The sequence below is a fragment of the Temnothorax americanus genome, unplaced genomic scaffold (assembly GCF_048541705.1).
Source record: "Temnothorax americanus isolate GAGA-0224 unplaced genomic scaffold, ASM4854170v1 Scaffold93, whole genome shotgun sequence".
In the NCBI taxonomy this organism is placed as follows: Eukaryota; Metazoa; Arthropoda; class Insecta; order Hymenoptera; family Formicidae; genus Temnothorax; species Temnothorax americanus.
In genome coordinates this window covers 377,501-401,646 of record NW_027509816.1, presented here as the reverse complement: position 1 = coordinate 401,646, position 24,146 = coordinate 377,501, and the positions used below count along the sequence as shown (strand labels likewise).

The window sequence follows — 24,146 nt, the reverse complement described above, 5'->3', positions numbered from 1 at the left end:
ACATTGATAATGAAGTTCCACATTTTACGATACCATACGTTCCTGGGTTAACTGAGAAATATAAAAATTTAACTAAGGATCTTAATATGCATCAGATCTCGTATTTCAGTCTTAATAAATTGAACAGATTTATCAGAGTTCATAAGGATATTCTCCCTGGATTATCGCATAGGAATGTCGTGTATACAATTAATTGCAATGATTGTGAGGCTTCCTATGTCGGTCAGACAGGGAGACAACTTCTAACGAGAGTTAAAGAACATAACTCTCATATCAGAAGGAGTGGTGCGAGTCATTTGGTCTTAACAGACCACAGATTGCAGTATAACCATGATTTCAATTGGAAAGATGTTGAAATATTAGACCAAGAACCGTCCCTGAGCAAACGCTTAATATCAGAAATGATTTACATAAAAAGGCAAAGAGAAGGTTTAAATTTGCAGACGGATACGGAAGATATACCAGAAGTATATATTAGTGCTATCGATGGACTTGTTAAAGTCTAGAATTATTGCTGTTACACGGATTTGTTTAAATATTGTTGTTACGTGACCTTTCCCCTTGCTTCCCTATGTCATCGATATCTTATTTAAGGCAAGCGTGCCATTCTCTGCGTGAACGTCCTCGGAGACACACCGATCTCTGTTGATTGACGGGCGTTGCGACTTGACTATTATCCATTATGTTAAATCTGTGAGTTACTTTGGTGGATATCTATTGTGTTATCTATTGTGTTCCTGTATGAATATTGAGAGAGGACGGTACTCCGATTTTGTCCACAGGCGTTGCGTCACAATGACAACAACATTACATCCGGTTGAAAAAAACTTCCTGGCGCTCTAACCAGGAAGCTTTTATGCGATGATACTCTGGAACGTGTCGGAGTGCACATCTAACATAACTGACCAGCGATGATTTGTTGTTTACGGCGGTAGACTATCTGTATGTATATGTTTGCGACGTCAGACTATTTTTGTATTAATTTTTATATGTAAGATTTACGCTAAGGAGGATCCCAAAGAAGGGTCGAAACGTTCGTTAATTTTGACTTGTGAGAATAAAATTTAGCGGTTTAACGTTACGATTGTGCTCTTATTGCCCGTTTAAGGTTTTTTCTTTTTCAAAAGTTATATTGCTAAAATTCTTGAAATGCTGAAGTTTTTTTAGGAAAAGATCAAGCTTCAGAAGATCAACAATAATTCTTACGGCACAATCCATAAAATATTTTCCCGAAACTGAGTTAAATTCGTCAGAAACTGCGAGATGAATAGTCGTCCGTGCGCCTTGCTCGGGTGTTTTAAAGAAAGCCTTAACTCTTAATTTCAAACCTCAAGATAACGGAGCGGGTAACGTTTCGCCAGATTCCACTATCTATCATCCCGGGATGTAAGCAATTTGCCGTCACTCCCGAAGCCTCCAAACGTCGCGCCAGCTCCAATGTGAAGACTATATCCGCATTCTTTGATAGAGAAATATCGAAATTACAATTGAATAACGAACGGAAAAAAGAAACCATTGCTTTGGCTATCAAAAATTCAACACGTAAATCTTAAGTTTGGATCAAAATTTTTAAAGTCACGGATTCTCAATCCGCCTCTAATAATTCGAATGACGTAGTTTTAACAAAAGTCTCAACGCTACCTGCATATTAAGGTACCCCTATTAATCGGAAAACAGATTGTTTCTGCAAAAGAAAGTCCACGATAGAGCGATATGAATAGTGACACTCAGTAAATGAATGTTTCTAAATATGAAAAACTGGTCAAAGAACTTAACACGCAAATCAAAAGGTGCAATAATCCTGATAATCAGGTAATATATTCTCGTAAAAAATCAGAAATATATAGCAGTAACGTTAAAATGTACATTCAGGTAACCAATGCTCGTCAAATATTTGACAATCTAAACAATCTATTCAACAAAAACAGAAACCGGATTCTAGTTTAACATCTCATATTATACCTCGCCTTCATCTACAATTAAATAATATCAATGCCATAACAAGTAAAAAATGTTGCAAATAATTTTAATCTCTAGCTAAATCAAGACATGCATCAAGACATGGTAAATATCATAGCTGTCTCGATTCATTTATAGCTTATCACTATTAACTTTGTGTGTGTGTGTGTGTGTGTGTTCTATGATTTTTTTTCAATTCCCAGCTGTATAAATTCCAAATTTTCAGGTAAATGCAAAACTCATAAATTAGTAGACAGCAAGCAGTTTTGGGACCATTTCATCAATTCGACAAGAAGACATTTCCAAAAAATAAATGTTTGTTCCGCCAATAATGTTTTACAAAAAATAATATATTTCATCGACAGCAATTGGCAAAAATATACATTTACTTTACGACGTTTCAACCCAGGATTCGGGTCCTTATCAAGTGATCTGACAAAACAAAAACAACAAGCGCGATATAACAAAGTCAATAAGATTAAAAATTAATAATTTAAAAGTTAAAAGTTAAAATTTTCCAAAAGTATAAAAAAAGTTCCTTTTAAGTCAATGCGAAAAATTCTTAAGGCGCAAAAATTCATACCTGATGAGAAAACAAGTACCATCGTCGGCACATTCTCAGTACTAGTGCTTATGAAAATTTTGGCAGAAACATCACATAAATGAGAGACTAGAAAATTAATAAATAATAGAAGTGATGTTCAAGTCCAAGAAATTTAAGGGAGAGTACTTATTTACACAGAGAATGTCCAACGACGGCGCCAAAAAGTTAGCATTGCGTATCATGCTGACGAGTTACAATACGGATCGCAATTCTCTCGAGCCACAGCGGCGACACATGTTCACGCAATGGGAGTCAAAAACGAACTGATAGTTTAAACGCTTACAAAGTTATCAAAGTACCCAACAGCAGAGAAACAAAACAATTACACACTCGAGATGACGTTGTCATATATGGGATTCAAGTTATTGGTGTCTTTTTTTAAATTAATTGTATCTGAATATTTTTTTATTAAAAACATTTCTGCGATTTTTCTCTCTTTTTTCTGGTCTTTTCCTTATGCAAAATTTCCACCTCAGACCACTTGAATTCATGACTATGGGATACGCGATGTTTGCTGACAATAACGGAATGCTTATCATCGTCTTTCCTTACCGACCTTTCCTTGCCGATCTTTCCTTGAAGACATTTGAAGACATTTCTTCTAGATACTTATATTCGTATTGTTGCTAACAATAACATGCGTTGTCCTAGAGATTACGTGAATTCGTTAAACCAAAGAGACAAACACGTAACGATCAGAATGACTACGCTGCGAATTTCGATTTTAACCATATGTAACTAAAACTTACCGTGTGGAAGACAAACGCAACTTAAAAAAAATAAAAAAAAGAAATAGTATATAATAGCTCATTTGTGATAGAATATTTTAAACAATTTCTCATGCAACAATTTAGCGTGATTACTGCAGTAGTTTCAAACAATTTAACATAAATTCAAGCAATATCCAGAACGATACCTAAAAAAGTATCCTAAAAATTAAAAAATTTTTTAGTTCATCATTTTTGAGCCTCTGCACTTTTCTAGGATATAAAATAAAAATCTTTCTCCTCTCTGTTATAAAAAGAAATTATGAAAAAAGCTAATGCAATAAAGTAATTGGATTTTATGTCATTTCCTGTAGTAAGATTTAATATATCTTTCCTGTAAGACTCCATTATATATATATTTCTCCTGGCGAGGAAAAACATGATCTATAATCTACATCAAAATATCTGACGTAATCGCGCGCCATTATCGTTGTATTTTGAAAAATGTATCAAAAGAAAAAAAACGATGATGTTACGATCCGTGAACTGTTGGGAGATAATTTTTACGAATTGCGAATTTATCGGCGCCTCGTCGAATAATCGCCTCTCGGTTCGTCTTGGTTCAAAATTCCATGCGCGATTACAAAACCGTTCGTGACCTCATGTACGGCTGACTGTGGGAATCTTGTACGATAGACTCAAGTTTTCCAGAAAAACAATTGCGATTCGCGCGCGCGTCTTCCTCCTCGCGGTTGATGAATATATAAAAGGCCTCCGCATTGCCCTTGAGATGTTTTTAGTGCTCGCTGGTGCGACACCGTGCCTAACCGGTTTCACGTGCGTGAATTTCTGCTTGCATTAAACTTGGCAGTCCAAACTGTTTTCTTCCGTAGAAACATCATGAAACGCTTCTTTGCTATACTCTTAAGCATCATTGTTGCGCTTGCCGATGACAATCTCGCTGGGGAACAACATGAGGTCGCTGCCCCAATTGGAAGAATTCGTGGTTCCACCATGACCACCAGACTTGGCAGGAAAATCTATTCCTTTCGCGGTGTGAGATACGCCGAATCGCCGACCGGACAGCAACGTTTCCAAGTAAGCAGAGATGTGCATTATCTGAAATAGATATACAAAATATAATATGGATTTTTGTAAATCGAGGAATAAATCACATTTATATTTAAACGCACCTGGATCCGCGTTGTGACCCTTACAGCTCTTTCTATTCATATTACAAAATATAAAATGCCTAATTTTTATTTTGCATTTAAAATATATTTTTTAAAAAACTATTTTACATTTAAATGGTTTTCAGTATCCATTTTCTTTTTTAAATGCATTTTTCTTGCAAACTAAAAATTAATCGTGATATCAATAATAATTAATACTGTTTCATAAAAAAATGCACAAAAACAAGAATAATTATTTCCCATAGTTTTTTAAACGCTGAATACGGTCCTGTTCACTATAAATTGCTCCATCACTCACGGCTCACGTCACAATTTTGAGCAATTTGCAGTTAAATTTGCCAAAATTACTATTTTAATATATTTTGTTGTATATTATTGTAACTACAATACCTACGATATGTGACGTGTTCTATTGTAATCAAAATTAATTAGTATTATGTATAATTAGGACTTTCAATGCTTAAAAGGATTTTCCGCGAAAAACGATCTAATATGAATCTAACTAAAATCATATTAAATCATATTTAATTTGGGTAAAATTCAAATTAAATCCAGATTTTATATTAAAATTATATTTGTTTAAATACAGTTTTAATTTGCACTTATTAAAATTAGTTATGTAGATTAAATATGATCCACAATAAAATAGGGCTTTAATTAAAATTTAATTAGATTATTTATATGGATCATATAACACTTCGAATCAAATATGATTTTAATTTGTATTTAATAAGATAACTTATGTGGATTATATATATGATCCAGAACTATACATGATGCAGAATATTTATATATAAGACTTTAATAAAAAGTTAATGTGTTCTGTATGCGACTTTTACTCGATTCAATTGCGGCTTTAACCCAAAGGGCCTAGCGGAGTAAGCATGTGAAATCGGCCCTTGATCATACAAAGCTGACATTAATGTCACAAGTTAGTACCAATATGATAAAACTTTCCACCAAATATTAATTAAAAAAATTCATTTTTTTAGAAGTTATGCAGGGAGAAAGTAAAATAAAGAAATATATTTTTCTCGAAAACCACTTGACCGATCTTGATGAAAAAAATATGTTATATGTATATAAATATAGAATATAGATTTATTTAATTTCAGCTACAAAAAGCCAAGAAATGGATTTAGTTTACAATATACCTTATACACACTCATACCAACTTTTTTAACTTAACGCGTGCAACTATTAATTCATTATTCCGTACTTTCTTAAATTTCTTTTAGAAAAACCATTCCTTAAGCCCTAAACGACTTAATCCATTATTTGCACGTTAAACTTCACAACCTAAACTAAAAAAATATTTGAACCTAGTCCGCTTCAGCAGTAGGCCATTTTCCTATTTTTCAACCACGTATTGACATATTAATAATTCTTTACCTTTACCTTAAAATATTAACGCAACTCTCTCATCTTACAATACTCAATTTAACTGTAAAACCCTTACACTCAAATATTTACATACATCTACATATAATAAACTCGACTAATAACAAATTTCCTGCTTCCTAACTAATACTTTCCTATGTCCTCCTATCTAACTCACAGTGATCGGCAAAAATTCTGTTTTTAGTAATGATATCGGCGATTATTTTTAATTAATCAAAAATAAAAATTTAAATGTTTTTAATTTTAATTAACAAAAAATTAGTAATTAATAAAATACTAAGCTTTAAATTTAAAATAATTATTAATTAATTGAAAATGTTATACTCTGTTTAAAAAATTAATAAATAATCAGAAATATATGGCTCATAATTTAAAAAATGGCAATTATATAAAATAAATTGTCAGTTTTTAAAAAAATTACACATTTAAAAAAAATATTTTAATTTTTTCAAAAATTAGTAATTTTTAAAAAGTAAATTATTTGAGAACAATTAGTAGATAATTATTAGAAAATATATTACTAATTTTTTAGAAAATTAGCATTTATTAATTTGTAAAGTATTCGTTTTTAAAAGTACATTAGTTGCAGTAGAAATGAAACGATAACGTTAACTATACTAAATAATTTTTTCCTACTGAAAATTCGTGTCTTTTGGGAAAATTTGCAATTACTAGATGAACTATAATTTGACGATGGTTTCTTGCTCTCTCTTAAGGCCATCGCGCACAAAATTGCATAGGCTGCATAAGCATAGCATAAGACCGCTGGACCGGCTGGACCAATCTTATGTAAATTAATATGGCGACTTTATACTGGATGCTCATTGGTTTAGCGGTCTTATGCTACGCTATACCTGCTTCCTACACTCATATCCGTCAAGAATAAATTACTGGCTTGTCAAAAAATAAAGTTACAATTTTGTAAAAAGTTAGTGTTTGGATTATTGAAAAGTTTGCAGTTGCGCTTTAAGCCAATTTTTGATGTTGAAAATGAAGGACGGATTAGCGCTGTAGCAGTGCAGCTTCACATCCTAAATTTAAATTGAACTGGCTCAATTGTTTAAGTCGCTCAGTGCAAGCAAATGTTATAGTAGCAATAAAAGAAGCACTTGCTTCTGTGTCGAGTAGAGTTGAAGATAAAAAAAAGATGATAGTGTAGCTGAGGATGATTTTTTTGACTTTACATGTGATCATGATACACCTGATGTAGTCGAAACTTTTGGGGCCTCTGATGTAGAAGCAATTATTCAGAAATTTAGTACTGAAAGTAGGAATGATCTCGAATTACTTAATTTATATCCTATTGTTAAGAAAGTTTTTCTCAAATTTAATACACCTTTACCATCTTCTGCACCAGTAGAAAGACTTTTTAGTTACGCTACAATGTTTAATTTACCTAAATTTAATAAATTAACTGATGAGAATTTTGAATTAAGAGTAATTATAAAGTGTAATTCGAGTGTCGCTAAAAAAAAATAGTATTATTTACTTAGAAAACACGTGATTCTCTTAAATAATTTGGGCTTAAATTATTTAAGGCTCCTGGGTACTCGTCGCGGCCATGTTGGAATGTGAGAAGAAGTAAGAAATGACACGTTAAAAATTCTTGCGTAGTATTTCCAAATAAAAAGATATTTGCTTAAAATAACACTACAGATCACTTCAGCACACTTTAAAAATACGCCGAGTTGAGGTTAAGTCTACCCCTTTTCCTTGATAGTAATAAACAGCCGTAAAACGAATGTGATACGATGCAGGTTTGTGCGCAGGCGCATGACTAGATTTTGTATTATATTCATTTTACGGCTGTTTATTAATTGTCAAGGGAAAGGGGTAGACTTAACTTCAACTCGGCGTATTTTTAAAGTGTGCTGAATTGATCTGTAGTGTTATTTTAAGCAAATATCTTTTTATTTGGAAATACTACGTAAGAATTCTCAACGTGTCAATTCTCAACATTTCTCGCTTATTCTCTATTGGAGAGAGTTCTTATTTCTACCGCGACGGTACGTCGTCACCGTCAACGCGGAGTTCTCGGCTCAGGGACCAGGAGCCTTAAAGAGCATTACATCAATGAGAGATGATAAATAATCTTGATTAAAAACTTGAAGAATAAATACGCTGTATCTGCTGATACGTTTATACAATATTAATATGTAAGTAATAATTAATAAATTATTCTTGTAAGTCAAATATGTACACATTTATTACCGTGTTGACTGATTTAATAATAACTGTGTGATAACAAATATAATTTTTTAATCATTGACTTTGCTTTATTTAGTACTTCTGAATATAAAATTGAAACTTTGAATACATTCATATATTTACAAAAAGTGTATGTATGTTATATGCACACTCAAAGGGAAGGAAAATTTAAGAACAACAGCTTATACTTATTAATATGATCTAATAAATGGTTAATTAATAGATATATTTTCTCACAAATTTTCACAATTATTTTTTAGTTGTTCAAAGATTGTTGGCATTCTTAAAACAATTTTTCGCTTTATCATTAATGTGTAAAATAAGTGTATATAATCAAGAACTTTATGATGTTCCCTTTGTCTTGCCTAGTATCTCTGATTGTAATATTGTCAGTTACCTCATGTTCATGCTTGTTTTTGCCAAGACACCTTGTTTCAGAGTCAAGGATAAAAATTATTTTTATTTAATTGTTAATTTTCTGAAAAATTAGAAAATATTTTTATTTAATTACTAATTTTTTGGAAAATTAAAAATATTTTTTTTTCCATTATTTTTTAGAAAATTAAAAATTATTTTATTTAATTATTTATTTTTGAAAAATTAGTTATAATTCTCGATTTATTATTAAATTTTCTAAGAATTAAAAATAATGTTACACATTAATAATTTTTGTAGAAATAATCTTTTTTGAAATTATTTACAAATTGTTAGGTAAATAAAATAAGTTGAAAAAATATTTTTAATTTTTTGGCACTTAATATTGTATTTTGGCTTATTAATGATTGCTTTTTGACATTAAAAAATAAATAATGAAAATTTTTTTTTGCCGATCACTGCTAACTCATCACACCTCTCTGTATGCCCCTCCTTCCTCTCTTCTTTTCTTTTATCTTCCAATATATTATCTTCTTAATCTTAATCTCCCTGATCTTTTTGAGTTCATTCCTAATTTAACTCAAAAAACTTCTGTGCCTTCGAATCGCTCCTTTCCTCTTCCTTATTTGCCAAATTCCTCAGCACTGCTCCTCTCCTCTCCTACTACATTGTCTCCCAGCTCTTCTTCTCTCGTTTCCTCCGAAGCAACATTTATTTCCTCCGCGCGCGCGCGCGTCCTCTGGTTATCTTCCCGTACCTCCTATCTGCCGTTGCATAACCAATATACCTGTATTCGCACATCCGTACCATCCAAAGATTCTAATATTTCCAGAAAACTGCTGCGTCCTTTTTTAAACTGTAACGTTCATACCTCTTATTTTTCCTCTTTCCACATTTCCTTCCTTTTCTTCCTCTCCTCTTCTCACCACGCCTTGTGTCCTCGTTTACTCCCTTTCCTATTCCCATCTTCTTTTACATTTCCTTTCCTTCAACGCAGATAAGTTTCGCTAATCCTTGTTCCAGGATTACGCCAATCGCTTTCCTTCACCTTTCTTCTGTTCATCTTCTCTCTTCTTCATCAATGGCTTATAACCCTTCCTCAGTTACTCATCTTCTTTTACTTCCCTTTTCTAGAACACCTCTGAACCCGCCAATCCTTGTGTCCTAGCTTTATTTCACCTTTCTTCTTTTCATTTCCATTAACCCGGAACTCGAGAGTTTTTACAACTACTTTTTTCTCCTTTTTTCTTCACATTTAATCCTCCCGTTTCGTATAACCTCTTCTATAACAGCGCTTCTTTCACCTACCTCTTGTCCTCTCCTGTTTTCTTCCTTTTTCCTCTTCTTCCTCTTCTTATTCTTAATCCTATATTTCCCAATCTAAAATTTGCCTGTGTTCTGAGTTCAACCTGTCATCCCTTTAACAATCTTCTTAACCTATACTTAATTTACGACCAAAGGCTCCTTAGCTAATCATGCACTTATCATACAATCTTCTTTACAATCATCGATCGAAACCTTCCCTACTTTACCTACATTACCTTTACCGCCTTTGCCGCCTAACTGACTCGTCACCATAACCTCATCCTACCACGTTCTCTAAACACTTTTATACTACTTTTCTCTACTTGCATCCTACTACCTCCCTTCATTCTCATCGCATCTCCTACTTACACCCTATCTTTCCATTATCCCTACTTGCCACATACTAATCTTTAAACCCAGAAACAAATCTAAAATCGCACAAACGCACTTTCACCGCTACCATTCACACACGCGCCATCTAACCAAGTCCGAAAAAAAATATGTTATGTAGACTAATAAAACTAATTAACAAAAAAAATGTTCAAAATGTTTGCCAAAAAAAGACTAAAAAAAATATTTAAATTTTTAAATATTTTTTTTTAGGGTGATATTTTTGAGGTACCTTTTTGAAATTTTTACGGAAATTTCTCTTAAAGTGTCCACTATAACATATATTTTTTTCAATTTTTTTTAAATAGTGGAACATAGTTAAAAATACGAAAATCGTAAGCGTCGCGTCACTCCGGCGCACAGTGCAGTGCCATTCCGCGTTGCGGGTGTTCGATGTAACTTTACTAGCACATATGTACGTCTGCAATTAGCCTATAATATGTATACTTTTTAATTTTTATAATTTCCAGAGTTTACCACGTGGAGGTTGCAGTACGGTTTTAAACTTATTCCTTATTGAGGTGCTTTTTTAACGTGAGTCCTCTCGCCTTTCACTACGTTTCCGTAAAATCAGGGTGCTTTTTTAACGTGAGTTCCTTCGCCTCTCACTACGTTTCCGTAAAATCGGGGAGCTTTTTTAACGTGAGTCCCCTCGCCTTTCACTACGTTTCCGTAAAATCAGGGTGCTTTTTTAACGTGAGTCCCTTTGCCTCTCACTACGTTTCCGTAAAATCGGGGTGCTTTTTGAATGTAAGACCTTTCGTCTCTCATTACACCCTACACCTACGATTTATTTAATCTTCTTCACTATCACTGTCTATTACTGGAATGTTATTTGTTTTCTTAAACAGATCGCTAATTGGGCTACGAACAATTGGATGCTGCTGTCATATTGCTGCAATTATATATTATGTATCTCATGCAAGATATTTAGCGAAAATTTTGAAACCAGCAGAAATACTGAGCGATCTGTTTAAGAAAACAAATAACATTCCAGTAATAGACAGTGATAGTGAAAATCGTAGGTGTAAGGTGTAATGAGAAGCGAGGGGTCTTACATTCAAAAAGCACCCTGATTTTACGGAAACGTAGTGAGAGGCGAGGGACTCACGTTAAAAAAGCACCCCGATTTTACGGAAACGTAGTGAGAGGCAAAGGGACTCACGTTAAAGAAGCACCCTGATTTTACGGAAACGTAGTGAAAGGCTAGGGGACTCACGTTAAAAAAGCACCCCGATTTTATGGAAACGTAGTGAGAGGCGAAGGGACTCACATTAAAAAAGCACCCCGATTGTAACGGAAACGTAGTGAAAGGCGAGGGACTCACGTTAAAAAAGCACCCCAATAAGGAGTTTAAAACCGTACTGCAACTTCCACGTGGTAAACTCTGGAAACTATAAAAATTAAAAAGTATACATATTATAGGCTAATTGCAGACGTACATATGTGCTAGTAAAGTTACATCGAACACCCGCAACGCGGAATGGCACTGCACTGTGCGCCGGAGTGACGCGACGCTTACGATTTTCGTATTTTTAACTATGTTCCACTATTTAAAAAAAATTGAAAAAAATATATGTTATAGTGGACATTTGAGAGAAATTTTCATAAAAATTTCAAAGGGGTACCTCAAAAATGTCACCTTAAAAAAAAATATTAAAAATTCAAATATTTTTTTTGGTTTTTTTTTTGGCAAATATTTTGGACATTTTTTTTGTTAATTAGTTTTATTAGTCTACATAACATATATTTTTTTCATCAAGATCGGTCAAGTGGTTTTCGAGAAAAATACATTTCTTTATTTTACTTTTTCCCTGCATAACTTCTAAAAAAATGGATTTTTAAAAATAATATTTGGTGGAAAGTTTTATCATATTAGTACTAACTTGTGACATTAATGTCAGCTCTGTATGATCAAGGGCCAATTTCACATGCTTACTCCGCTAGGCCCTTTGGTTTTAATTTGATTCTTATTAAAACGTATTTTTGTTTAAATAATGTTTAAATAATATTTGCGGTAAAATTTGTTTCTTTATTTGTCGAACTTAACATGTAAAATATTTAATTCAAATTAAAAAAAAATAATATAGTCATATAAGATTATATATGATCAGATCAGAATATTGCATCTCAAAGTATCCGATAGATGGCATTCGATGTGATCTGTTTCTCGTAATTAAAATTTGACAAAGAATGTTATAAGATAACGGTATCTAGAAGACACGACACTGCGTCTCGGAACGACACAATTTTTGTATCAGTTATATCGTGAAATCCACTCTTATAAAATAAAGTAGCACGCTTAAAAAATAAAATTTTATATAATCTTGTTTAAATTTAAATTGGTATAAATTTAAATTTAAAACAAAATTATATAAAATTCTAATAAGATCAAATAACAGTTATATATAACAAATTTGACTTATATGATTATATTTGTCTTATATGATTATATTTGACTTATTTGATTATATTTAACAAATTAATTTTGAATTTATTACCATATTTAATCCACATTTGGCAAATTAAAACCATATTAACTCTGCATTTCCTTAGGTCTGTGCGGCTGATTTTGCATATTTTAACAAAGCAAGGTCCAGTTTAATCCATATATAGATTAAATAAAATGGGGTACTTTAATTTGATTTAAATATGACATATTTAAATTATAATTAATTTGCATATTCAATTCTAATAAGATTCTTAATAAATTCATATAAGCTTTTAATACGGTTTAATACAATCGTTTTTCGCGGGTTGTAGTGTCGATTATGATTAAAAAGACATTGATGATTAACATAGAGTATATTGTGTCAAACTTGCAATCATTAGTACTCATGAAATATTTTATAATGTTATTCAAATTTAATGGTTTTTCAGGTCGCTGAATACTAATCTGATGTCAACGTTGATAAATTCAAAATGGGAAAGTCAATATTATAGCGGATATCAAAATTAAAAATAGTTGCATTTTTACTTTTGATATCCACTATAATTGATGGCTTCGTAAAACCCTTAAGTTTGAATAACACAATTAAAAAGTATTTCATAGATACTTAATGGTTATCATATATATTATATATACATATATATATATATGTACATACATACTTATTGCAAAGTGTTCTCATAATAATATGTTTATAATTCTCATTTATTTAACATTTCTGATATTGTCGTATTTTAGAGAATGACTATAGAAACTATAGCAAGTAAAAAAGTCGTTATTTTATTTTTCTTCTAATTTTTTCCAATACAGATCTGGCCTAAAATTGCGTAGTTTTGTAATAAAATTATTTTAAAAATTATTTGACGAAAAATTGTCGCAAATACTTGCATGATTAAATCTGTTCCTGCAATTTATGTCCTTATGAAGTTAAGTCCTTTCTTATGCTTCTCTAATCTATATTAGACAATGGGTGCGTTCAGCCGATACTCCGCTAGCCTAGCAATCGTGAGCAGTCGTTCGTTTCCTCTCCTTTTAATCCATTGGGTCAAAGGAGAAGAAACGAGCGAAAACGAGCGACTGCTCACGATTGCTAGGCTAGCGGAGTATCGGCTGAACGCACCCAATGTATAAGATCAAAATTTTAAACTACATACTTATTTCAATGAAAATTACATTGAGTCATAAAAAAATAAATTAGAGAAGCATAAGAAAGAACTTGATTTCGTCATAGATTGCAGAAACAGATGCAATCATGCAAGTAATGTGACAATTTATCGTTATAATTTTTAAAATAATTTTATTACAAAACTACGCAATTAGGCAGTTCTGTATTGAAAAAAATTAGAAGAAAAATAAAATAACGACTTTTTTACTTGCTATAGTTTCTATAGTCACTCTCTCAAATACGACATTATCAGAAATGTTAAATAAATGAGAATTAAACATATTATTACGAGAACACTTTGCAATATATATATATATATATATATATATATATATAATGACATATATGTGATATAACACTTACATATAATATATTACAAAAATAAAACTTATTGTGAAATATTTTTGTATAATATAAAATAAAGTTTTATAACATTAAAAAAAAGAACAAAAAACGGAGCAAAATTTTAACAACAAAAGTACATGTGCACCGCTGATATAAAATTATTTTGATAAATCATTCTAGTTTATTGTAGATTTTCTAAATACATCAGCAAAACACAAAATTCATCTAGGTTTTCATTTATGTCTTGCATGTATGTTGAGATACTGCACCTCTCTGGCCACCTTCTAATGCATAGAGCACACAGTCTTATCCAATATAATACCGACTTCATTGGTACTATTTAATATCTTATTTACTGCTTTTCTATTATTAAATTTTGTAGTTTTGGAATTTTTATTTATAACTCATATTTACCTATAATATATAAAATAGATATTATTTTCAAGTTACATCATATTTTAATCACAGAGAATATGACAGATATATTTATAGCATTATTTACTTTAATCTTACCATTGATAATAATGCCAAGGAGTTTGGTGTTGAAAATTTATAATTACTTCGACTGTATGTATAATTGTATATAAAATTGTATATAAAATTGTATATAAAATTGTATATAAAATCATTTTGATAATAAATCATTCAAGTTTATTGTGGATTTCCTAATATAGCAAAACACAAAATTCATCTGTGTTTTCATTCATTTCCTGCATAACTAATTATAATGTATGTAAAGAGTTACTGCGCATTTCTTGCACTTCTAATAATTTTTTTCCTTGTAATATAAATGAATGATGTAAAACATAATTCATTTTATTTGTATGAAAATAAATAGGCAAGCAACAAAAAAAACAAAAAAAATTATTAGGAACTATATAGGAGATAGTTTATAATGCATTCAATGTACAAATCTGGATGGATGTCGTTCTACAAATTTTTAATGCAAATCAAGGACCTATTAAAGGATTCAAATCCATGTTAATTGCCAGTATGAAATCTACACATGCGTCACAAGATTTTGGGACGTGTATAGAAAAAGCAGTGACCGAAGCTACTAAATTTGCATCCAGACATTTAAAAAAAATTGAGCTTACTAATAAGAATGGATAAGCGATTATACTTGTTAAAAATTATTATATTATTAGCACAAGAAATACATATAAGTAATTGTAATAAAATCATATTTTTATCTCTATCTCTATATAAATGAATGTATGTGTTTGTCCGCTATGCAAATCTATAATATTACAGTTTTGAAATTAAATCAACCTAATTTGGTATACTATTTTATGATACTCTAACTTAGACCGTAGACATATTTTGAGAACCGCATCATTACCGATTTTTTGGGATATCGGTTCTAAAATATTTATAATGTCTGTCTGTCTGTCTGACTTACCTACTGCGAACTACTCATTTATTAATGGACCGATTTACTGGAAACTGGTGCTAAAATTTGTCTAACTTTTCGGAAATAATGTACTAATATATAACATTCTTACGGTGGTGTGTACGTATGTTTGGACGTTACATTTATATATTTTATGTATTTGTCAAATAAAGAAATATAATAAATAATATAATATAAATTATGTCACTCTTGGTTGTGTTCCGAAACTGCCAGTACTAAAAATCTATAGGTCACGTCACATGTATTACAGATTTTCAGCACTGGCAGTCAATTTCGGAACACAGCTCTACGGCCTGTATTACAATATATTGTACAAAATATTTAAAATAGTCATTGGTAAAGAGGAAAATAAATTATTATTTGACGAGGTATTCAACGTACGTTGAATGTACGGACGTAATGTACGTATTTCATGTTAGTTTTTCAAGATAAAAACGGGTTTTGAATGACAGTCCTTTAAAACGTTATTTTTTTTAAATAGCTGTACATAATTTTGCACAAAATTGTACTTTTAAGTACGACATTCCTATAGAATGTTTCCCTTGGCAAAATCAAACAACTTTTTCTATTTTAAATTGTGTAAAAAATGTGGAAGAAATATATATGTATACATATATTATTATTTCATTAAATACATATATGTATATATGTGTATGTAATCCGTGGTTATAAATTAAGTTTTATATCTGTTTTTTTTGTAATAACATTATTTATATTGATTTTGATTTTATTATAACATATTTTTTTTGTTAATTTCAATAATTGGCTGTAGTTGTCGTAATAGTTTGGATGATTTCTGAAATATTTTTGCTATAAATATGTTATTATTTTTAGTATTATAATAAATAAAACATGTGCATTTTTTTCCGATTAAACACTAGAAATACCAAAAGCTATTTTCAACCGTTTCTATTTTTTAATATCATGTTTTTTATTGTAAAAGTAGAAAATGTAGATTACAATAAAAAAATTATTCGATGTTTAACATAATTAATGTAACATTACTTTTAAAAATTGAAACGGTCGAAAATTATTTGGTATTTCTAGTGTAAAGGTTACTTTAGACAATCTAATATAATGCACGTCAGAAGAATTATATAATTCTATTTGTTATGTTTTGTATTTTGTAATCTAGAGAACATTTGAAGATGTATAACCCCCCGCGGCAGCGAAGCCCCCCCCCCCCCGATCCCGCTAACCGCAACCCGAGATCCCTGGGCTCGGAGTACCCATTGCTCCCCTACTTGAAAACATCTACTTATTCTAAACAGCATTGCAATTACTTAAAATGTTATTTCAAAAGAATAATTGAATGCCTGTAAACAAAATGTAGGCAAACATGTTTTGTAATCCCATATGTGAATGTTTATGTAATTCAATTTTTGTAATTTAAGTTTATATTAAAAAAAATAAAAATTTAAATCTAAGAAATAATAGTATAAAATATCTATATATAATAAACAATAATATTAATAATAAGTGAAATATGACCGTTGATATATACAATTAATTGCTGAGAAAAATGCCATTTACGATGCGGACTGGATAAATAATAAAAAATAAAAATTTATAAATATAAATAAATATAAAAACATAAACATTTAAAACAACCATTTTTATTTTTAAAAATCATTTAAAAAATGCCTTTTTTCCATTTCCTATTTTAAATGGTTGCCAAAAAAGCACTCTGTATTTTGCATTTTTAAATAAAAAGGTTTTAACTATTTTGCATTTTCTATTTCAAATGGGTTTGGACACCCATTTTACATATCTCTACAATAAGTAAGGCATTGGATCTCGCGATTAGATAAATAATAAAAACATTAAAAACGTTATTGTTTTAATTGTGTAAAATAACAGAGTAATTTGCATTTGCATCCGCATATACAGGCGTAGCAAATAAAACGATACAAATCTTGCGCAGTTTTTCAAAAACGCAAAATGCGGCAAGATTCTTTTTATAGTTTGTGGCATGTAAGTATTGCATGAATATTATTTCATATAAACGAACCGATATAATAGAAAATTTGTAGCAAAAATAAGGCAAAGGTTTCGGCAATCATATCTAGCCAAATATTATTATCATTTTTTAATTATATTTTTCCTAGGTCGCAACTCCAGCGGCGGATTGGATCGATGTTTTTGACGCGACCAAAGAAGGACCCGCCTGTCCAGCGATACACGAACAGAATATAATGGAGGATTGTCTCCGTGTGAATATCTACACAACAAAAGTGAGTCTGATAATGCTCAATATACATTCGCACTAAAAAAGAGTATGAAGTCACTAATTGAACAATTGTCTTGATCGCAGCTACCATCGGAGAACGATCCCGTGAAAAGACCCGTATTGGTATTCTTCCATCCTGGCGGTTTTTACTTATATTCGGGTAAAAGCTCTAATTTTGGACCTCAGTATCTGCTAGACAAAGACGTCGTTCTCGTCACTGTCAATTATCGTCTCGGGACGCTAGGTAAAGTCCCATATTTTATTACTTTTCAGATACTTAATTCGAATATAAGCTATAAAATTCTGCTTAAGGTGGAATTTAAAGTTTGAAGGAAAACATAAAATTATTATGTCGGGATTTTATCGCTTGTGGTTCAAAGATAACACAACTTTTTTCTTTAAAAACCTATTTGTGCTTATCTGTATCAGGATTTTTGAGCACCGGTGATTCGAAGGCACCGGGTAATTTAGGCCTGAAGGATCAAGTCGTCGCGCTTCGATGGATCCAGAGGAACATAGCCGCCTTCGGCGGTGACCCCGACAGCGTCACTATATCCGGCTACAGCGTAGGTGGATTGAGCGTGATGTTGCACATGGTCTCACCGATGTCCAAGGGATTGTTCCATCGGGCGATCATGATGAGCGGCTCCAACGGACCGTACGGACCGAACGAGCCGTACCCGACTGAACAGCTGCACTTGGCAAAGAAGCAAGCCGAATTACTAGACTGTCCCACCGACACCACTGGCTCTATGCTAACCTGTTTAAACTCTAAACCAGTGGAGAACTTCACAGACACCATGCCCAAATTCTTTGTAAGGAAGATTACATATAGAACAAGATTAATAAATAGGATTAGTAAATAAGATTAAGTAATTTTCCTACACCAAACAATAGAAAATTAGAGGAACAAATATAATGCCGTAAAAAAATCAAGAACTAAAAAAAGTAGAGATTTGTTTTATTTTTAAGCAATTAGATATAAAATAAGAAAGTTTTAATCTTTAGCATACTACGACATTCTAGGAGTGGTACGGTTATCCAATATTAATATGGACACCTGTAGTAGAACCTGAGGTTCACGGCATAGAAAGATTCTTGCCCGAACAACCCGGTGAACTTTTTAAGAAGGGGAAATTCCATAAGGTTCCGCTGATCGCAGGAGTTACTAAAGACGAGTTTGGCGGTGTGGTCACCTGTAAGAATCTTGTATTTGTATTTTCTTGTCATTGCCATTCAATTCTCAAGTCATGAATAGTGGCTGAAATCACAAAAATTAATAAATATGTAGTAATAATAATATATTCCGTCGGTTATTTTTAGTTGTAACCAAGCAACACAAACTCGGGAATGATTCATACGTGGACGATTTGAACAATGACTGGTACAGACTCGCACCGATTAATTTCGCGTACGAGCGAGATACACCTCGGTCTAGATATATAAGTACCGAACTGCGCCGATTTTACTTTGACGACAAACCGATTGGTCCAGACACTTATGATGGTCTGGCACATGTACGTAAATTGTTAAGAAAACAAAATATATTATAAAATAATAGCATGTTTGGGACAACATTAAATATTGTTGATAGCAATATGAATAAAATTAATCGCAATTAATTCATATATATATATATATATATATATATATATATATATATATATTACCTATATATATAATTATGTTTTGTATTTCAGATCAACACCGATGCAATAATTACTTATCCAATGCATAGTTCTGTAAAATTAATCGCCGAAAACACCGACCAACCCATCTATTTTTATATGTCTTCTTATCAAGGACGATACAGTTTTGTCATGTGGAACGAAACCACACCATACGGTATTATTTTTATTCTTGTATTTTACTTTTTTATTCAAATTGCTTGATTCAAATTGTTCAGATTGCTTTATAGACATCACAATTTGATCTTTATAACTTCTGCATAAATTATGTGTAACTAAATTTGTTATTTATTTTACTATTCAAGGCGTGGTTCATCATGACGATTTGCAATATTTGTTCTTCATGAAATTCAAATTTCCATTCTTCGAAAACGATGACCCGGAAATTCCTACAGTAGAACTTATGACAAGCATGTGGTCGAATTTCGTTCAAACTGGACAGCCAGTATCTCCAGCTTTGGCTAAGAATGTTACATGGGAACCTTACTTACCAAAAAAAGACAACTATCTAGAAATCTCTGAGGAACCAAAAATGAAGACAGGACTTTATCCCGATAGAATGCAAAAATGGGACAGTTTGTTTCTTTTGAATTCGAAATAGAAATCGATATCTCTACAGCCGATTTCGTAATGTGCAATACATATATATACCTACTGACCTATAGCTGATTAAGTCATTAAGTAAAAGTATACATACATCAATCCTATTACTCAACAAATGCAAATACAGTTATATCATTATTTTATATAAAAAAGTTTTTTTTAAATAAAAGTTATTCCTGCAAAATTATATTTGCAAAATTTTTTTTTAGTATAAAAAGTATTTATTATTAAAGTTTCGATACTTCATTTTGAGGCAAGTTGTACTGGCAAGTTAAGTGAAATTATTATTAAAATATATCTTAAGGAGGTTCGATGGTTTCATCGGGGGGAGTGGTGGGACGCGGGGGTTCTGGTAACAGCGCACTAGCGTTTGAAGTAGTGGGAGAGAAGGGGATTGCTCTGATTGGTCGCCGCGTGTATATAGTGCGTGCTGCTGTTCCACGTACGTCGTTCACGACCCCGTGGCAGTCTAGCAGACGAAAAGTCAAGCAATTTATGCTTTAATAATTAATTTTTCTACGAAATGTGCGGTAACTTTCCCCTTTTTTTCACTCATTTATTTGTAAATTATTAAGTTACATGTGCATATTTTTTTTCCTTATCATTTGCATTTTTTCTTGCACTTATTTTATTCTGAAGGTGTGCAATATGTCATTTCCCATAAGAACCTATGTTAAAAAGTACAATTTTTGGAGTAGATTTTTTTCAAAACGGGACGGTGAAAAACTCCCAAAAAATTCATATATAATTCTATTTTGCATTTCAGAACAACATATTAAAATTTCATGAAACTGATGGCTGCATTTTTTTGTAGCCATTGAACCTTCTTAAGGTATTCCTTTCATGACACCAAAGTCTTAAGAATTAACTGATTTTTTGGTACAAGAAAGTTAAAATGCATATCTTTACGCTAGAAAAAAAATTAAACCACATTACCGCGCGAACATATAAAGGAGAATTATGACTTTGAAAATTTGATATTTTATATATGTGACGTTATCGAAAAAGTCTATTTTCCACATTTCAATGTAATAATTTGTTTATCAAATATGTTAAGATATTAAATATTAACTGTAAATTGTGTGTGTGTGTGTGTGTGTGTGTGACACTTACATTGACATTTTTGTTATCAACTTCACATTTTACAATCGGCGCCCTGTAAAGGTGCCAATTCATGAGACGCTGAAAATGAGCGTTAACAAGGTGAACGTGGTGGTTTCGCTTTGACGCTAGCGTCAAAAAAATGAATAACAATTAAAGTAATTTAAATTGACCTGACTGGCAATATATATAACGTCTTTCCGATATGAACATTGAAAAACTGTGAGCCAACTTGGTTTGTCGGATTCACACAGCACTTTTTTCAGATCAATATCGAGACATTATTAATTTTGACCATAATTTTGGTCAGTTGATGTAATTTCTAAATTAAATAGTTTTTAATTTTATTGTGAAAAATATTACCCCAGCCAGGGTTTGAACCTGGAACCTCCCGTATACCGTTTATTATTCTGTTTATTATACACCGTCGACTTATAGTAATCGGTGCTCCATCTTACAGTTGTTATTGCGATAAATATTACCACAGCCCCAGTGGTCGAATTGGCACGACACCCGCACGGTATACGGGAGGTTCCAGGTTCAAACCCTGGCTGGGGTAATATTTTTCGCAATAAAATTAAAAACTATTTAATTTAGAAATTACATCAACTGACCAAAATCATGGTCAAAATTAATAATGTCTCGATATTGATCTGAAAAAAGTGCTGTGTGAATCCGACAAACCAAGTTGGCTCACAGTTTTTCAATGTTCATATATCGGAAAGACGTTATATATATTGCCAGTCAGGTCGATTTAAATTACTTTAATTGTTATTCTATATACTGGCGAAAGAAATTTATTATTCTGTTCAAAAAAATGAAGTTGAATTTGTTTAAGGTGCCTTTTCATGTTGACGCTCGACGCTCGATTTGGGCGTCAAACTTGATCACGTGATAGGTCACGTGATAGTCTTTTTAATTCCAGCGTCAAATGGCAAAAGCTCAACTGTGTTCAGCTTGGACGCTTGACGCTCGTTTCAGTCAATTGTTTGTTTCGACGCTCGCATATTTGATGCTATTTTGCCTTCTTAGTTCTTACCGATGAAGTTGGTCACGTGACCAGTTTTGACGCTCAAATCAAGCGTCGAGCGTCAGCATGAAAAGGCCTCTTAATGTTCAGCGTCGTCGCTGAATTGTCGTTAATCGTCCCAGTACAATCAAACATAGACTTCGAAATACGTAAAATATTAATTATTTTCAAGTAATATCTTCAAGTAATAATATTTTATGGACACATATATAAATAAAAAGATAATGTTTCTGAAGATTTTTGCTTGCTGAAAATGAGCGTCGAGCGTCAACGTGAAAAGGCACCTTAAAGCGCAGCGTTGCCATATTGTTCTGACAGTAAAATTTACCGAAAAATGAAGAATTTTTAAATACACATAATATTTTCACTTTTTTCTTATAATTAAACATAATAATCAATTATAACTTGATTTTATATAAGTTTAATGCAATATACAAGAGTTTGCTGAGGCCCTGCTTAAGCGCCTACAAAATACGCTCCTTCGTGAAAGGAATACCTTAAGTACAAAAGATCGTCACATATATAACAAATGATAAAAATTATATAAAAATTTACAAAAAAATTGCATTTAAATCTTCGGGTCTGATGATTGCAATCTTACCAGAGACTCGCTTAATTCCCACAATTTCTTGCCTTTAGCAGAATCCTTCACAGCATTCGATAATCCACGTTCCTAAAATATATTTAGTGCTTTAAGAAGAATTAAAGAAAGAGTATTTAATGTGTTAAATTAAAAGAATCAAAAGTTATATTGCTAAAATTCTTGAAATATTGAAGTTTATTTGGGAAAAGATCAAGCTTCAGAAGATCAACAATAATTCTTACGGCACAATCCATAAAGTATTTTCCCGAAACTCCGTTAAATTCGTCAGAAACTGCGAGATAAATAGTCGTCTGTGCGTCTTGCTCGGGTGTTTTGAAGAAAGCCTTAACTATTAATTTCAAACCCCAAGATAGAGCGGGTACGTTTCGCCGGGCCAGATTCCACTATCTATCATTCCGGGATGTAAGCAATTTGCTGTCACTCCCGAGCCCTCCAAACGCGTCGCGTCAGCTCCAATGTGAAGACTATATCCGTATACTTTGATAAGGAAATATCGAAATTACAATTAAATATAACGAACTTTTGGCTATCAAAAATTCAACACGCAAAATCTTAAGTTTGAGTCAAAATATCTAAAATCACTGATTCTCAATCCGCCTCTAATAATTCGAATGACGTAGTTTTAACAAAAGTCTCAACGCTGCCTGCATATTAAGGTACTCCTATTAATTGGAAAACAGATTGTTCCTGCAGAAGAAAGTCCACGATAGAGCGGTATGAATAGTGACACTCAGTCAATGAATGCTTCTAAATATGAAAAACTGGTAAAAGAACCTAACACGCAAATCAAAAGGTGCAACAATCCCGATAATCAGGTAATATTCTCGTGAAGGATCAGAAATATATAGCAGTATAACGAAATATTTGACAATTTAAATCAATCTATTCAACGAAAACAGAAGCTGGATTCTAGTTTAACATATCTCATACCACGCTTTCATCTACAAATAATATCAATGCTATAACAAGTGAGATGTTGCAAAAATTTTAATCTTTTGAGTCAAGACATTCATGGAGTAATAATATCATAGCTGTCTCGATTTATTTAATAGCTTATCACCAACTTTGTTTTATGATTTCTTCTCAATTCCCAGCTGTATAAATTCCAAATTTTCAGGTAAATGCAAAACCCATAAATTAGTGGACAGCAAGCAAGTTTCGGGACCATTTCGTCAATTCGACAAGAAGACATTTCTTCTTGATACTTATGCTCGTATTGTTGCTAACAATAACAGGCGTTGCCCTAGCTAAGAGATTACGTGTAAACCAAAGAGACAAACACACGTAGCGATCAGAATGACTACGCTTCGAATTTCGATTTTAACCATGTAACTAAAACTAATAAAACTTACCGTGCTTTTAAACAAACGCAACT

The 24,146-nt window shown here is 31.9% G+C and overlaps 2 protein-coding genes across 2 annotated transcripts in view; one reads left to right on the top strand and one right to left on the bottom strand.

The window, feature by feature from the left end:
- Positions 1-546: 546 nt before the first annotated feature.
- On the top strand, positions 547-20,223 carry LOC143908377 (esterase E4-like). Its single transcript, XM_077426024.1, has 10 exons — positions 547-693; positions 783-942; positions 4,164-4,368; positions 17,624-17,749; positions 17,830-17,989; positions 18,175-18,560; positions 18,772-18,943; positions 19,069-19,262; positions 19,446-19,590; positions 19,739-20,223. The coding sequence occupies exons 3-10, from the start codon at positions 4,171-4,173 to the stop codon at positions 20,032-20,034; spliced, it is 1,677 nt and encodes a 558-aa protein (XP_077282150.1). The 5' UTR covers positions 547-693; positions 783-942; positions 4,164-4,170; the 3' UTR covers positions 20,035-20,223.
- Positions 19,934-24,146, bottom strand: part of LOC143908379 (retinol dehydrogenase 14) — a 25,900-nt gene continuing 21,687 nt past the window's right edge. Inside the window, exon 6 of the mRNA XM_077426026.1 lies at positions 19,934-20,092. The gene's annotated coding sequence lies outside the window, so the exon portion shown is untranslated. The remainder of the gene's footprint in view (positions 20,093-24,146) is intronic.

What these genes read in the sequence shown, in the direction of transcription:
- LOC143908377 (XM_077426024.1), top strand. Translation starts at nt 4,171, where the DNA reads ATGAAACGCTTCTTTGCTATACTCTTAAGCATCATTGTTGCGCTTGCC. An exon ending in TGAATATCTACACAACAAAA is followed by an intron (nt 17,750 to 17,829) that starts GTGAGTCTGATA and finishes TCTTGATCGCAG; the next exon opens with CTACCATCGGAGAACGATCC. An exon ending in GTTTGGCGGTGTGGTCACCT is followed by an intron (nt 18,944 to 19,068) that starts GTAAGAATCTTG and finishes GGTTATTTTTAG; the next exon opens with TTGTAACCAAGCAACACAAA.